This window comes from Plectropomus leopardus, chromosome 3, assembly GCF_008729295.1.
Source record: "Plectropomus leopardus isolate mb chromosome 3, YSFRI_Pleo_2.0, whole genome shotgun sequence".
In the NCBI taxonomy this organism is placed as follows: domain Eukaryota; kingdom Metazoa; phylum Chordata; class Actinopteri; order Perciformes; family Serranidae; genus Plectropomus; species Plectropomus leopardus.
Genome location: NC_056465.1, coordinates 7079250 through 7096655, shown reverse-complemented (window position 1 = coordinate 7096655; position 17406 = coordinate 7079250). Strand labels below are relative to the sequence as shown.

The following is a 17406-nucleotide window of genomic DNA, read 5'->3' as shown; positions in this document are numbered from 1 at the left end:
TTGTCATTGTTAGTTCTGCTTGCTATTCATTTTTAAGTTAATAAATTATTTCTTTACCTATGAATCTGTACATCTATTCAAGCAAAGCTGAATTCAATCGACATTTAAAATCATATTATAGGTATAAAAGATTTATTTAGCTCAGTGCGAAAATACTGATTAAAAAAAACATCCAAGCCACCGGTTAAATAGCACAATACTATAACCTTCTGAACTTCATTCAATAAAGTGAATCAATACCGGGTCATTTAAATTCCCAGAGCTTTCAAAAATGGAGGTAATACAGCGAAAAAACTGTTGACAAAGATTGATAATAGACAGTTACTGAAATTATCAAATTGTGCCAGCACCTGGATTTAAAGAATGAAGCAGTAAATTAACATTTGAAATGATTAACCTTACCATCTTTAAAAAAAATCAGACAAACCGTTTTCCCTATACATAAAAGAGAATCAAGTCAACATTCACACCATAATATGGTATGATGCTGCAGACTTAGACTCAGACTGAGATATTCAGTCCAGCTCGCAGAGTGACAGAATCAAACTGTCATACTTCATTTAGTAAAGGCAATCTATCTACCATTGCAGATGAGCCACCTTGTTTTCTTCCAGCTTTCCGTGTCTTCTATATTCTCCTTTTCTTCCAACAGAGCGGGTCTTCCAAGACTTACATGTCAACTTGTCTGGCAAAGTGTTCACTTCCGGGCTGAGTCGTAGTTGGCAACAAACCAATCACATGTTTCCTTTAAAGCTGTAAAGGAGAGAGAAAAGAATTGGTGAAGACAGGCAGGCAAGAGATGTTATCAAAACATACTGCTTGTAATTTTAAATGTATGCACTAATTGCATCTCAACAGGCATATGCATGCATGCACACACACATATATACAACCAATAAGTTAGTCCCACCTTGTTTAAAGGGCGTGAAGGTGAAGTCTGGCAGGTAGCGTTGCAGCTTTGCATTGCTGGCAGTCTTTTTGAACTGGCCGTCTGCTTTACTGGTATCAAACTAGAGGTCAGAGGTCAAGGAAACTACATGCAATTTACAAAGGCAGAAGCACCAGTTTGATATAAAGTTTGATATTATTTTACAGTCATATTGCCTACCACTAGTGCTCACCACACCACAAAACACTAAAGAGCATTTGCTTGCCTGGAGTGTGATTTAGGAAGAAGGTTAACCCAAAAATAAAAACAAAGTTACCACCTCACTGATTAAAACCTGGAGACACCTAAAATCTGGAACTTGGACTATATACAGTAAACAACCTGTTCCAAGTCAAACACGACAAATGTGCTGTGATGACATTGAAAAACTTGGCATGATAAAAAGGATACCACCACTTCTCCTTTAAAGTCCAGCGCTTCCACAACTGCTTCTGCTGCTTCTTTAATGGACACTTCATCTTCCTCTCCAACTGGAACCAGCGGACACAACGCAAGCATTACTATGAACTTAATTCAGCTTTCACTATCTATATACTGTGTATGAGGACTCACCAGAGAGAATAATTGGATCAACCTCTGGATAATCTCTCAGGACCCACAGGAAGAGACGAGCCAGGTCCAAAGAGTAAATGAACTGTCTTCTGGGAGTGCCGGAGCCCCAGACCACCAGGGGCTTCCCCTCCTCTAATCACACACACAAACAAGTACATGATTAATATACCCTTGTTCAATACACAGGATTGGCATTAGCGCTATTACTTTTTAATTTATTTAGAAATAAATAAATTTAAATAAATTTATTTATTTCACTTTTAGTTACTGTAGTAGTCTCACTGCTGATCCTAAACACACTGACATAGGCATATTCAAAATTGAAAAAGAGCCCTAATAAACTTACTTTGAGCAATGTAAGCTTTATGTATGAGGCCTGGCAGCACATGACCATCCTCAATGCTGAAGTTGTCATGCGGACCGAACACATTAGTGGGTATCACAGCTGTAAAGCAGCGCCCGTATTGCTGGAAATAGGCCCTATGAAACACACACACACACACACACACAGTTTTACAGACAATACTTATTGATGTTACAGTAGAAATAGACTGAATATTATCAACAGTTAAGATCCCACCTGTTATGGACGTCAATCATTCTCTTTGCATAGGCATAGCCAAAGTTTGACTCATGAGGTGGGCCGTTATGAATCTTGTGCAAAGAAGAAAACCAAAATGAATTGCCATTTCCAAATTTGCTGACATATTCAATGCAAAGAGCACACACATATGGGCGTTTTACCATGGTCTCATCTATAGGGTAGGTGGTCTTGTCGGGAAAGATACAAGTGGATAGGCAGGAAACAACCTTGACCACGCCAACATCATGTGCTGCCTGCAGCACGTTATCGTTTATGTAGACATTGTTTCTCTGTGAAGGACACACATCAGTAGCAACAAAAACAAATCTGAAAATGATTGTTAGAAAACTGCATAAAAATGACATTCTAATTCATGACAAAGTCTAAATTCAACACAACTGTTCCAAACACCTGTGTTAGTTCATTAGCAGTAATAACAGAAGTGGGATTACCACATACCCAAAAGTCCAGGTTGTACTTCATGTTTTTGAAAAGCCCCCCGACCATAGCTGCCAAGTGAATGACATGGGTAGGCCGATATTTTTCAAATGCTGCCCGTGTCTCTTCCATGTTCCTGAAAAGACACAACAACACAGAATAAGGAAATTGCAAAGTCTCAACATTATGTGCATTAAACCAAAACGTGTTTGCATATTAGAAGCTGATAAAGAAAGTATGCTCTCACATGAGGTTGGCATCTTTGGAGGAGAGGAATATCCATTCTTCCCCCTCTTTGGCTCCCCCCTCCTTTTTGACCACATGCTGTATGGCCCTGCCAACCAAGCCGGACCCTCCTGTCACCAGCACCCTCACTGGAGCGGTGTGCTCACCCTGACAGCTCATCTAGATAAACAAACACAAAAATACTTACTGGGTTGCAGGCCTTATACAAACAAAACAAACAAGATATGAGTGTTTGCATATGATAGCGAGGCTATGTTTCATTGCACAGAGGTGCAGTTAATACGGCACTGATAGCTCCATGACAGCGTCTACAGATGGGTGTGATACAGGTGTTTACAGTGCAGGTATATGCCACGTCATGCAGCAGTTCAGTGAATATATTTCATATACACAAAAATATGGTATTACAAACAAAAAAAGATTGGGCATTTGGCTGAGGGAGAGCAATGGATAACAGACTAACTCAACACATCTTAATTTTTTTAGTTTGTGTTGAGAAAATACAGGTGAGCTAACTTAGCTAGCTAATTTAGTTAGCTCACCTCTGCTTTTGGGTTAACATATAACAACGACATCCCAAAGCCAAAATGTTTGTTGTTACCTAATTGCCATGAGATGTGACCAGTCTATAAAGATATGATGTGTTACGTTGTGCAAAGCCAGACAGACAAGCTAACGCTATTAGCCAAAGTTGATGTTAGCTACGCCAGCAGGAAGCTGCTGTCACATTCATTCCTTTCAGCGAGTTTATATTAGCAACATAACCTTAACATTAACGTAACAACTATGTCGAAGTAAGCTACATATTTCTATTTTCTTTGGAGAGTAATAAGACATTCGGTCTAAGCTGAACTAATATGTAAAATAGCTGTTTCTCACCCGTTAGCTGCTGTAAACTACACACAGATGGTGCCGGTGTCAAGCTGAAAACCACTTCCGGTCGTAACTTTCAGAATAAAGGTTTACTGACGAATAGTATTTATATATTTTCACGCTTTAACGTGCACAATGGACCATATCCGTTTTCTTGTCGACTGTTAAAGAATGCTTCCAACCCGACTTCTCTCTAGGATGCTCCAACCCCGCTGCACATATATGAACCAATGCACACTTAACTTGTGCGTGAGCCATTAAGACATGCTGTTGCACCTCTGTAGAATCTGGCCTGTGTGATCTGTGTGTTTTTTTGTTGTTGTTTGTTTGATTTTTACTGTAGTCTGATGCAAGTTCTACAAAATGTATTGTAAATGAAGCAGAAAATGTCAATACTTAAGACAAACTTAAAGACAGTGTTAAAACTGTAAATGCAGGACGAGATTAAATGACAGTTTGCAGGTCTTTTCTCCAATATCTTTATTGTCTGTGAGGCCTGAAACTCACTTGTCAATGTACAAAAAGTTAAAGGAAATGAGAGAAAAACATAGTTTTCCTTCTGCTAATAAAAATAATAATTAGGCTGTGTTCTGTGTAAAGTCATTAAAACCACTGAAGTATCTGTTTACACATCCATCATAATAAATAAGTGGTGTGTAATGTGCTGTAAAACACAAAAACAACTAAATTTATATAGAAAATTTAGTGTGTTTTAAAGGCATTCTTGCTTTTATTTGAGAGTTTAAAAATATAAAGTAAACAGGAGAAAATCAAACTGAGGACATCCTGAACATTTTCTCACCTCTGACCCAAGAAATTTCTGGACCAATAAACAGCTGCTACGACACGTTGAGGTGTCACATAAATAAGCAGCCAGAATACAGACATGAAATCATTTAACATCGGCTTTCACTACTTTCTGTATACTGTATATACAGGTTTTCTTCCAATGTGTATCACTTTGTTGTGGATAATCCAGCCTCTCTCTAAGCTCTGCGTGTGAAGTGCTGAGAGTCTCTGAACTCCAAATAGAGGTTGAACAGCAGGTGCAGAGACTGGATCCTGCTGTTGTAAACAGGGATGTCCAGCAGGCCGCAGATAATGTCGGTGTACTCGGGCAGGCTGCATTCCAGGCGGGCGGGAGGCAGCTGCAGGCGTCCCAGCAGCTCTTCCAGCTCGGCGGGCCACTCCTGCATCAGACTGTCAATGTCCGGCATCGCTCTACTGTACTGAACGCTTGCTGGAGGTTTGGAGCGGTGCAGTGCGCTGATACTCTCCACCCAGCTGTCAACTGCCCGAGGGTTAGTCTGAGGACTGGCAACGCTGGTTACCTTCTTCAACTGGAGGAGAGAGGGGAGGGGGGGTGCAGACGTTTGTTCATATGTTTCTTTTAAAAGTTTTGGCATTCTCCCTTTATTTGATTGGTAAAGTGGAAATACAGACAAGACAGAGAGAGAGGATGTGTGACATGCAGTATAAAGCCCTCAGTGTCTCCAGAGGGAGCTGTGTGAAGTCTGATTAATGTCCTAAAGTGATGTCACTTGAGTCAGCAACAGTTGAAAACAAGTTTGGAAAAGTAAAAAAAAAAATGTAGAGGTGTGGAGTTGGAAAGCTGTGCGCTTACCCCTCCTCATCTTTGCTGCAGGCTACATTAGCTGCTACTAGCATAACACAACGTATTTACGACACAACTTACAGAAGAAGAGTTGTGTTGTGGGTGATGAAGGCTCCAGGTTTTGACAAGGAAGAAGAATATAAAGACAATTCTCTGGTTCTGCTGCATGGATTTTTATCCTCTTTTTCAATGGTCCATTGTGAGTGTGACAGAGTTAACTGAGTGAAATGATAAATCAGTGGGGGATTTTTGTAATCTCCTGTAATCTCTACATCAGTGTGGAAGTGAACACATTCAGCCAGGACATGTAGTGCTAAAACTAAGCTAACAGCGTAGGGTGGCGGTTCACCCATGGCCCTTTGTCGGCCCTTTATCAGCATGCAGCTCAGAGAGAAAAAACGACGAAGTGTCACGTTTGAAGCTGGACTACATGCAGTTGAAAAGTTGTAGTAGATCGTGATCTATATCAGTTGTGTGTGTGTGTGTGTGTGTGTGTGTGTGTGTGTGTGTGTGTGATACAGGTGTATGATGGGCATCAGTACCTCAGTGGCTCCATGTTGTTTGGTTTCCTCTGACAGCCACAGCGACAGCACCGTGGGATCTGACTGTTTCACACTTGGCTCGTCCAGAACCAGCAGACCCAGACTGTCTGATTTATCATCCGGCCTCGGTACCTGAATGCCATACAGATTCCGGTCAGGTCAGGGGTCACAGTGTAACTTCTTCAGGTATAATACATAACTGTTTTTCAAAAACAAAAACAAGACTAAAACTAAATAAGAAGTACATTTTGAAAATGAGAACTGTGATGACTTTTACATTTGTCATTTTCATTTTCATGATACAATAACGTGAAAGAAAAATTACGTTTCTAATTCAAAGTTTTATTCAAGCTGGAGAATCACACCACAGCTTGTGGATGGTCCATGAGTTTTCTTCACCAACAAATACTATCGCTTGTTCAGAAGTTGATTGATCTGTTTGACCTGCTGTTGATAATAAGAAGCATCTTAAAATTCAGTAATGCTGTGTCTGTCAGTGATGTTATCTGATGATTTATGGACTCAATTCATCTGCAGTCCACAGAGAGTTTGACAAGTAGCAGCAGGAAGCAGAGGTGATCATAAAACATCAAGATCAACAATGAACAACAACAGACTAATACTAAAAAAAAACAAACCCTTGTGTACGTCCTGTTTCTGCAGCTCGAATGAATATGCAGACAGGTTGTGTTGGTACCTTCAGGAAGGCGTCGATGTCTCCCACAGCTGGGATGAAGTCTGGGATGAAGGGCTTCAGGCTGTGCTCCAGCTCTACGGTCTGAGGGCTGTATCTGAGAGGAGACAACAACAGATGTCTTTCATTTGTGTCCTGATTCTCTGCTCAGTTTAAGCGACTGGATTAGTGTTCATAAAGGAATCATTCATTGTACATCACAGCAGTTTTCTCTCTGTCATTTCTCCCTTCAACTTGTATCACAGCTATTATTGCATGTATTATGTGTACCATGCATATTGCAAGACAGCAGGAGAGCTGCTAAAAATAAATAATAATTCTTATGTCAGGTAGAAGCTATATTTTAATTTTAAACATATTTATGTCATTCCTTTGTTTCCTTAAAAATGTTGATTTACTAGATTATTTCTACAGATATGTTGTTGAGTTATGAGTGGAAGAATATGAGAGCAGTTGAGGGCTGCCATCTAACCAATCACATTTTAACAGTAGTAGAAGTATTCAGATCCTTTACTTCAGTGAAAGTACTAATGCCCCGCTGTAAAAAATAAAAGTCCTTCATTACAACTGTTACAACAGTAAAGGTATGTAAGTATAATCAGGAAAATGTACTTTAAGTGTTAAATGTAATAGTTCTAATAAAGTGTATGACGTGTTTCAGTTGTGCTTAAACTATTGGGTAGTTCAATTTAAACATCATATTTTACAAGTTTTTCATATTTTTTGTGTACAAAAAGCTTGGCGTGTAAAGTATCTAAAGCTGTCAGATAAATGTAGTGCAGTAAAAAGTGCAGTATTTGCCGGTCAAATCTAGTGGAGTAGAAGTAGCACAAATAGACTCAAGCAAAGCACAAGTGCCTCAAATTTGTACTTAAATACATTATTTAAGTAATTGTACTTTTAAATTTCATTGCTGCATTTCAGTAAAGAAAATCAGAGCTACAACAACTAGCCAACCCACAGAAAATGAATCAGAAACTGTTTTGAAAATCAAACAAACGCTTTAAGATACAATAAGAGATAGGATTAGCCTAGGTTAGCCTAGCCAAGGTTGATTCAAAGCAAGTACCCTACATCAGATACTGCACAATGCTGTGTCCTATATCTGTTTTTTCTGAGGAAAAAATGGAGAAAAATAATAAGAAAAAAAAGCTAGTATCTCGAGACTATTTAAGGCTTTTCTTTGTTACACATGATAGCAAACTGAAAAGTTTTGTTCACCATTGAATGTGGGAATTTATAACACACATTTTATATTGTGACATTTTATAAACAGAATGATAAATAGAAGAAATAATCAGCAGATAAAAATAATGCAAAATATCTGAGGTTTTCCTTCAGCTGTGTGTTTCTGATGTAACCTACTCACCGCGTGATGTACTGGAACAGCTCTTTGATCTCTGTGCTGACGGGCAGGTTGGCGTAGTCTGCGGGGTCATAAGCCCCCTCTGGAGCCTCGCCAGGCTCGTCGTCATCATCGGAGTCCTCTTCATCGGAGTCCTCCTCTTCCTCTTCTTCCTCCTCGTCCTCCTCATTTGGACTGGCCCCAGGCTGTCTGCCGGTTGGCTCGTTGGACCTCTGAGGCTTGTGGTCCTCATCAAACTCGTCACTGTTGGCCGACATCAGGCCACGCTCTTTCCAGCTCCTCCTAAACTCTGACTGAAAAGACAAAAATCATCCTCATGTGATGTCAGAGTATAGAACAGTGAGAGTGGCACTGGAATAGGCTACATACCTTGTTTTGTCCACCTCAGCCTACAGTGAAAATTAGTGTGTGTGAATGTGAAGAAGTGGCTGAGTGTCTGTCTTCTCTTCACTGCTGTCTGTTTGTGTGTCTGTAACTCAACCAAAGGTCACTTGAGGAAATAAGCTCCACTCTGTAGCACCACCGTACAGTCATAGCATTTTTAATGTTTCCAACAAGCCCAAAAGAGTGAGACATCTTCTCTTCAGAGGATCGTTTCATGAGTCATATTCTTTCAAATTTCTTTCATTCATATTAGATTTATCATTTCAACTAATATTGCAGTTACTCCTGTACAATTTTGAGGTGCTTTTACCTTAACTTAAATTTAAATTTTCAGCAACCTTATACTTCTCCAGCAGTAAAACTTAGAGGGAAACATTGTACTTTACTACCAGCTTTAGTTACTTATTACCACTTATAGATTTTGATGATACTAATAATACTTGTGTACTTTTACTGCTGATTATTTAGCTGCAAGAATCTGATAATATTTGCATACTTTTATTAGATACTTCACGTGAAGCTAACAATACTTGTGTACTTGACTGATACTTTAACTACATGAAGCTGATAATACTTTTTTACACCGATACTTCAATTACACGAAAATTAAAATGCTTCTGTACTTTATTACTGATACTTAAACTATGAGGAACTAATAATACTTGTATTCTTTTACTACTGATTCGTTAAGCACATGAACCCAGCAATATTTGTGTACTTTTACTACTGATACTTACAATAGGTGGAGCTAATAATACTTGTATATTTTTACTACTGCCAAATAATACTTTTGTACTTTTATTACTGATAGTTTAACTTTATGAAGCTTATAGTACTTGTGTACTTTCATTGCTGACACTTTAAACGACATAAAGGTAGTAATACTTGTGGACTTGACACTTAACTACATAAAGCTAGTAAAATTGTGTACCTTTACCACTGACACTGAACTACATGAAGCTGAAAATACTCATGTACTTTTACAACTGATACTTACACTAGATGAAGCTTGTATACTTTGACTATTGATACTTTAAGTACATGAACCAAGCAATACTTTTGTACTTTAACAGCTGACACTTAGTCTGCAGTCCTAATATATACAGTTACCTTAACGCAGTGACAAGAAAAACTTGTTGTGGGTATTTCTCTGGTATACAGAGTATACTCTCCGTCCACACACAGACACAGACACAGACACACACAGCAGAGGGGTGGTGGTGGGTGAATGTTACCCGCTGCTGGCTGCGGGGAGACGGGCTGTAGACGCTCGCTATCTCTCGGAGTCGACCACCTCCAGACTCTCGTCGTACAGTTGGTTCTTCAGCAGTCTGGTGTCTTTCCCCCGGTCAGCCCGCTCCATAGGACACTAACACATCCCCGGGTGAATTCCGTTAGTCCGCCCGTTACAACCGAGTTCTTAACCAGCCGTTTGGCTAATGCCCATTTACCGATCAGCATTAGCCACTTAGCATTAAACAACTAACCGAACCAATGGAGGTTTAATCCGTCCGTGAAAACGAACACGGAGTATATCAGATAAAAGGACTACAAAGGTAAACTTACTCTATGTTACATACCAATTTCTTACAGCCTGAGTTCAGTCTGAACGCGTTTATCTGCCTCAAACAAATGCTAGCACTTAGCTAATATGCGTTGTCGTCTCTGGTGCTCTGGCGCTGTATCCTGGCAACGGATTTCGCAATGTATTATGGGACTGTAGTTTTTTCCTTGAAAGTACCATAGATGTATTATATTGAAAGGAAAATACAAATAACAGTGCCACCAAGTGATACAACCAGCAAACAGCAACACGAAGAGAAAATAACTGAAGTGAAGCTATAGGCTATGCATTGCAAAGCTTTATTTTTCCCCACAGGAGCATGCAGTTTATGAGTGATATAGAAAATCTGAGACAGGATATTTGTTTTACCTTATTCATGTGTTTGTGGCTTTCACTGATCTACTGAATATGTCTGTGGTGTTTTCTGCTCAGTCAGTGGCTCTAATATAAGTTTCTATAATACCACAGATCACATTATACATTATCAGGTCACTATATATTGTTAATGAGGATGATTTAATTTCACAGTAAATGCCATATAATTCCTTCAAATCATGCATACCGTTACCACTTATGTTTATATGCTTAGCTCTGATTTGCTGAAGTCTTTTTTTACACTGCTGTTATATTACAGATGATAGATCAGTCTAATTGTTTATTTATCACAGATAATATCCAATCCTTAAAACTAATTTGACTTTGATTTGTCTAAAAACTAAAGTGAATTATTCATCTCCTTCTTTACGAAACAGTGTTAGACCTACATATAGTTCTTGATTATAATATTCAAATTCTCAGCATCAAGTTTAAAGTTTCAGATGTGCAGCTGACACGTTAGAAATAACGATAAGTGGTATATCGCCTAAATAGATCAGGTATATTAACTTGAGCATTCACTAAACGTAATTTTCTGTCATCTCTCACCTTCACTGAAGCAACAGTGTCACTTTGTACTGTAATGCATTTTAATGTCCTTTAATTATTATTTTCAATTATCGATTATGATGTGCCGCGCGTCATTTAACTAGTTTTTTGTGAGTTTGAAGTAGAAAGCCTGAGTAAACAAAGAAAGCTGATAATCTCCTTTGTGGTACCCTGTCAGCTCTGAGCCAGGCTGCAGGGTTTGTTGAGCCAGCTCAAAGAGAGCCTTACTCTGCTGAGCTAGTCTTTGTAGTATATCGCGTTTTACCTCCTTTTACCTGTTGAAATACCTTTAAAGAGTGTTTACAACACATAAAAAACTTGCCAAAAGTGAATGCAGCTGTATCTTGCCACTAAAAGGCTGTTTCTGCCCCAAAATGACTCCCTCAGTTTAGGAAGAGACATATATCCTCAGACCTCAGTGATGAATAATGTACTGAATCCTCATTTTTTCACCATTCCAAATAAATCAGGAAATCTGCTTATCCCATTCATTAAATTGAGTAGCTGGGACCTTATTAACTGCTAATGACATTTAAACATACAGCAGTCTAGGTAAAATACACATTTTTTACAATTGGATTTTTGCACTAAAGGATTTTTGATAAGTTACTAAAGTCCTTTTTTAAATTTTTTTTGTTTACAGTTTCATAATATTATGATCCAGCTAGTGAGGGTATGTGCAATAACATCCACACGAGAGACTCTTTTATGTGCAATAATAGTTTAATATTTATACTTATATTTATTAACCCATTTGCGCTGTTAGATTGTACTGTTTTTATCCTTGCTTAATCATAGAATTTTTTTTTTTAAATATTGTATTTATTTGTTGTTTCTGCTTGTTTTTGTTTCGTTCTCTCTCAAGAGTGAAAATAAACCTGAATCCTGAATCTTGAAAGGGAAGCAACATAAAACCCTGATGTTTAAATTAAAACAAAGTTATTCATTTAACCAAGAGAAATACAGATTAGTGTACAAAAAGGTGAGGCAAAATTATATTGTGAGAAATGAAGGAAATAATTATTAAAAACAGAAGGCTCTAAAAAAACAGCTGTCAAACTTATCTGGTGGAAGCAAAAGTGGAAATGAAAAGCAAATTATCCTACAGTTCGAGGTAAACCACAGCACAAACTAAAAAGCACCCCTAAAACCTTGTGAATGTTAACAAAGGAACTAACTGCATCAAGTGTGATCTGTAATTGAAAACTAAATCCTAAACTCAATCCCAAAAAATGATAACTAGTGCCTCAGTTAACAGTATGAATATAAAGTATTTCTCCCAGTGTTAATCAAATATAATCAAACAGACAACTGTATGGGGCATGCTGGTAGTGTAAACGCCTGAAACAACACCGGTGTTACATACATAACATACATACATAGACATTGAGCATGGTAGGACAGTTCAGGGTTTTTGCTCTTTTCTATCCATAGTTGGAGGCTTGGTGAGGAAAAAGGAAAGGAGGAGGCAGAGGGCTTAGGAGGTAAGAGCACACATGAGGACCAAGGCACCAAAGTAGAATTTAACACTAAAATTTCACAATAAATACATAAAATGAGTATAAATTAACCTGTAAGGGATCAGATGCACAGGGGTTGAGTAAAGATTTTTTTTTTTTTTTTATTTGTGTGTGTGTGTGTGTGTGTGTGTCTATATATGTTATGTGTGTAATGTATTGATGTGTACATGTAGCAGTGGTGAGGAGGGGACTTCTGAATTATCGAGGGATGGGTGGCAGGGGGTGTTGTTTTCTTGGTGGGCTTCGGTGATTGTTACCGGAGTGCAGGGTTGTTGATGGCAGATGTAATGTATATATCTGGGCTATTTTCTGGCGTCTTTGTTTGATTGTTTGAATGCCTGTTATGGAGTGGATGCAGTGGTTGTTGATGTACGAGGGGAGTCTATGGGCAGGTTTGAGGGCATTGTTTTGGATGATCTGTAGATGATTGAGTTGGTGGTCTGATACGGTGATCCAGGTGGGGACGGAGAATAGTGGATGGATGTATGAAAGATAGACTTTGATTACTGTAGAGGGCGATGCGCCATGCTTTCCGCAGAGGGCTTTGAGGTGGTTGAGCCGGGTGTTTGCTTCCTGTTCCAGGTTATTGATGTGTTCGGTCCATTTCATGTTATTTTGGAATGTGATGCCAAGGAAAGTTGCTTCTTTGCTGATGGTGATTTAACGATAGTGGAGGGTGAGATTGATGTTATTGTACTGTAGCTGGTTGTTTTTGCAGAAGATTACACATTGGGTTTTGATGGGGTTGAGGGTGATTCTCCTTAGTTCGGACCTTTCTTCTATTTCAGTGATCCAGTGGTGAAGTTTTTTGATGGCAAATTGTGGAGATTTGGATGTGGACCAGTAACATGGATCATTTGCGAACTGTGAGACTTTGGCTATGGTGGGTGGAGGGTAATAAATATCGGAGATGTAGATGAGGAAGAGAAGGGGACTTAGAGCTGAGCCTTGTGGAGCTTCAGCTTGTGGGGTAAAGGGGTTGGAGATGGAGGTGGAAACTCGGACTTTGATTTGGCGGTTACTGAGGAAGCTTGATATGATGGATTGGATGGGTTTGAGGTTTCTATCAATTAATCTCTATATGAGTCCGTTGTGCCATACCTTGTCAAATGTTTTTTTCAATATCAAATAATATTGCCATGGTGGTTTGTTTTTTGTTCATATTTCTGTTGATGTCTTCAGATAGACGGATGATGTTGTCTGTAGTGGTCCTTCCTTTCCTGAAACTGGCTTGGTGTATAGCAATGATTCCTCGTGATTCAATATGGTGGGTGAGACGTGCAGTGTCTGGTGGTGAGGCAGGATGAGAAGAGCTGAAGGTAGGTGACTGGGGCTTGTTTTATAAGGATGGTGTGGATGTTGTCTTCTCCAGGGGCTTTGTTTTTCATTTTCTTCAGGTGTATTTGTATTTCCTTTGTGGTGACGGGGTCTGTGAGGGGATGGGGCTCGGCTGTGGTATCTGGTATGGTGGTCTGTGTTTTGTTATGGTTTGTTGTTTCATTTTCTACATGGTTTTTCCAATTATTATATATAAGTTTGGGTTGTTTTCTGAGTCTCTGTTTATGCTTTTTATTTTCACACAGTGACTGTGTCAGGGTTTTGGTCAATTTCAATGGGATGGTGTCTTCTCTTGCTTTGGTGAGTATGTGGGCCATAAGTGTTTCTTGATGATCCAGGCTTTGGGGGTTGGAGATGTAGCTAATGTCCTCATGTTGCTCTTCTATGTGTGATTTGTAGATGTCCCAGTTTGCCTTCTTGTAGTTGTATCGTGTTTTTAAGAATGATTGGACCTGGAAGGAGAAGGTGGCGAGGACGGGTAAGTGGTCGCTGGAGAGGTGGTTTGTGGTGGTGAAGCTTTGGAGTTCAGTGGCAAGGTCCGGGGCGCAGATGATGAGGTCTAGGATGTCAACGTTGCCAGTCTGTGGGAAGATGTATGTGGGCTTGTTTGTTTTGATTATGGATATATTTGTGTCCTTTAGTATTTGTTTGAGTGCCATGCCGTTAGTGTTTGTTTTATTGCAGTAAAAGTCAATGTGTTTTGCACTGAGGTCTCTCATAATGAGGGAGAGGCTGTGGTTGGAGGTGGCTTTGAGGAATGGGGCTGATGCTTTGATTTCGGGGGGGCAGTAAATGCTAGTAACTGTGATGGAGTGGTGCGCATGTAGTTTGATTTGTATTGCATCATATTCATTATTATTGAGTTCTTATGGCGATAAGCCAGAATCCTATTTGACTGTATTCTATGCAGTTTTTGGCTAGGATGGCGACCTCTCCTCCATGGCTGGTTTGATGTTCTTTACGGATGATACTGTAACCCGGGATACGGATGTGGGCTGTGTTTGATAGGAGGATTTCGTTTATTTAGGCAATGGAAATGTTCTTGTTGTTGAGTGGATGGATGAGCTCTTCTTTATTTCCTAGGATTCCTCTGATGTTGATAATGAGAGAAAAAAAAGGGGGGGGGGGGTACTCTGTCTTGGTGGAGGGTGATGGGGTGGGGTAGAGGGATGGGGGAAGGTCTTATACAATGACAGTGATGTGTTTTCGGATGCTTTGGAGAACTTGTTTGATTTTATTGTCATCTATGGAGAGTTTATGGAGGTTGTCTCAGAGATAGGTGAGGGAGATGTTGGTATGATGGCGGCTGGGGGGTTGGATGTTGGTGATTTTCTGGCATGTGGGGGATTCCTATTGGATGGAGTCATGTGTGAAAGATAAACTGGGCATGATTTGGATGTGGCGGAGTGTGGTCTGGAGCAGTTTGCACTTGTAGCTTCCCTTTTTTTCTTTGGTGCAGGTTTTGTGGTGGTGGTTTCCTCTGCATCTGAGGCAGGTGGTCAGGTTATTGCAATTGGTGGATATCTGGTTCCAACTGCTGGCATTTGAAGCGCTGGTGGATAGTAGGCAGGGGCCAGGCATCTCCACTTTGTATTGGAACAGGTCCATAAAGAAGCCTTCGTGGAGAAGGTCAGCAGCTTGAGAGAGGTTTGACAGGAGGATTTTGATAAACATGGTTGGCTGTTGTGTGGTTCTGCTTGTTATTCTGTGGATTTTGGAGATGCGTAAGCTTTGTTTTTCCAGTTCCTGTTTTATGTGTTCTTCAGTGATGCTGGTGTGGATGCCTTTTATGACCAGTCGTTTTGTGGGGGTGTCAGATGGAGGTGTGGTTCCAGGTTTTCGTGCTAATCTGTAGGTGAATAGTGATCTGTTAAAAGCTTCTTCTGGCCAGGGTGAGAGTAGGGTGTTGAGGGAGGGGATGTCCTTTGGGAAGATAAGGATATTGCCGTTTCACATGTGGACCAGTTTTTGTAGGTTGGCTTGGTTGTGCTTTTGGATTTCCTGGATAATGGCATGGTTTGTGGAAAAAGAGCTGCTGGGGGTACTGAAGTTTTGTAGTACGACTGGTGTGGTGTGTTGTTGTTCTGATGATTCTCTTCTTGGACGTTTTCTTGTGCCAGAGTTCAGCGCTGTGTATTTTTGCATGTTTGAGGTGACAGTCTCTGAGAAGCTGGCAGAGAGTGGTGGGAGGGGGTTGTGAGGGTCCTGTTCCTTTGAGAAGAATCTGTTCCATGGTGCTAAGGGAGGATTGCATATGTGTGACAGCGTTATTGAGGGGGGTGGATCTGGTGTTTTTGGTGAGTTCGCTGTACAAATGGTTGAGGTGGTCAAAGATGTGCTTGATGATCAGGTTATCAATATTTTCTGTTGTTGGAGGGACTGGAGGGTAAGTGGGTGGCTGGGTTGGGGTTTTTGATTTTGTATTCTGTACTGGTGCTACTCTGTCTGTTTTACTTGGGTTGGATGGTTTGGGTGGGGGCAGGGTTTTTACGGCTAGGGTGGATATTTGAGATGAAGGATGGTCCATTGTGTTCAATTCTTGTAGCTTGGTGGTAATAAAGTTGCTTATCAAATACTGTTCCAAGACATTTAAATTAATTGACAATTTTATACATTCAACGCTAACAGCTCTGGGTTTTTTAACAAAAAAAAACAAAAACAAAAGGAACCATTTGGCCATTTGGTGCCATCCCATCTTGAATTTCTGTTGTTTGTGAAAATTGTAGGAGAATGATAGGGTCAAACATTCAAGGCAGGTTACGTCCCTGTTTGGTCGCCAGTAAGTGAGCGCCGGGTCACTGTGACCTGGACTGGTGACAAACAAAGATAGGAAGAAGCCAAGAACATGAGTAGGGAAAAACATCTTACATTCTGGGAAAAAGGCAAGCATGTTGGGGCTAGATTATGCCGGGAAAAGGCAAAGTACATCACACACACATAGTAAGTGGAGATAGTTGGTTGGAGTCCAAGTTAAGGGGGAGCCCTGATGTTTCCTTCATTGGAAATTAATCTTGCTGAAATGTTAAGAGAAACTGTCCAAACAAATGGTCACACAAATGTTGAACACACAAACATTTGTGGGTATAAAAGAATATGTCACAATCTGGAAAACGGGAAGAAGAATTGTCAACTGATCTGCGCTGTTAGTAGGGCCGCTGTGAATCAAGAGATTCACCATCTGATACCTGTGTCTCGACCATCTGATTTCTCTTTGAACCACCACTTTCTGCCATGACAAAATCTTTTTTTTCACTCAGTGAAATACATATTCATATTCAAGACCTTATTCTAAAATAACATTGCTAAGGTTCCAGTTTGTGTGGACTATACAACTTAAATATTAAGGATTTTTATATCTAATAAGTTTAAAAGTTTTCTGGGTGTATGAGAATTGCATCCTGAAACTTTCTAATTTATACTAAACTGATTTCCTTCGAAGCTAAAAATAATGGTAATAATAATTATTATAATAATAATCATAGATCATCATCATGTGTTCTTTGGACATAATTATTTTCTTTGGGTGACCAATATATAACCCTAGACAAAATAGCAATATTTCAATCAGCAAACTTCTATTTTTGGGCAGACGCAGAAGGACACCTAGTGCTCAACTGTTGCTCTAAGATGTTTGGAACAAGCTTCCTATCATTCCCGAAGCAAAGTGATGGCATGTATCACTACATCAATAATGCCACACTCAGATGGACCGCAGACAGCCAGCCAGCCTACGATCCAACACCTTCCAATAAAAGGAAGAGGGAGGATGCTAATTCACTCAGCATCAGAAGGCTATACAACCCTATTCCAGAAGAAAA

The 17406-nt window shown here is 39.8% G+C and overlaps 2 protein-coding genes across 2 annotated transcripts; both read right to left on the bottom strand.

The window, feature by feature from the left end:
• Window positions 1-115: 115 nt before the first annotated feature.
• On the bottom strand, window positions 116-3701 carry LOC121940054 (GDP-L-fucose synthase-like). Its single transcript, XM_042482928.1, has 10 exons — window positions 3648-3701; window positions 2770-2927; window positions 2544-2658; window positions 2246-2374; window positions 2082-2155; window positions 1848-1981; window positions 1502-1633; window positions 1340-1419; window positions 911-1010; window positions 116-753 (listed from the first exon to the last, which is right to left on the bottom strand). Exons 2-10 carry the CDS (start codon window positions 2925-2927, stop codon window positions 698-700), a joined length of 978 nt encoding a protein of 325 aa, XP_042338862.1. The 5' UTR covers window positions 3648-3701; the 3' UTR covers window positions 116-697.
• Window positions 3702-4104: 403 nt separating this feature from the next.
• On the bottom strand, window positions 4105-9905 carry ift46 (intraflagellar transport 46 homolog (Chlamydomonas)). The gene is given in 6 exon segments (XM_042481736.1): window positions 4105-4981; window positions 5799-5930; window positions 6496-6589; window positions 7862-8151; window positions 9478-9524; window positions 9527-9905. Coding segments are annotated over 6 exon segments (996 nt in total). The 5' UTR covers window positions 9606-9905; the 3' UTR covers window positions 4105-4627.
• Between the last annotated feature and the right edge of the window lie 7501 nt (window positions 9906-17406).

Excerpts from the sequence above, each read along its gene's own strand:
- LOC121940054 (XM_042482928.1), bottom strand. The coding sequence starts at position 2,927 with ATGAGCTGTCAGGGTGAGCACACCGCTCCAGTGAGGGTGCTGGTGACA. Across the intron at positions 2,659-2,769 it reads TCCAAAGATGCCAACCTCAT|GAACATGGAAGAGACACGGG; the intron begins GTGAGAGCATAC and ends GTGTCTTTTCAG. Across the intron at positions 2,156-2,245 it reads ACCCTATAGATGAGACCATG|ATTCATAACGGCCCACCTCA; the intron begins GTAAAACGCCCA and ends TCTTTGCACAAG.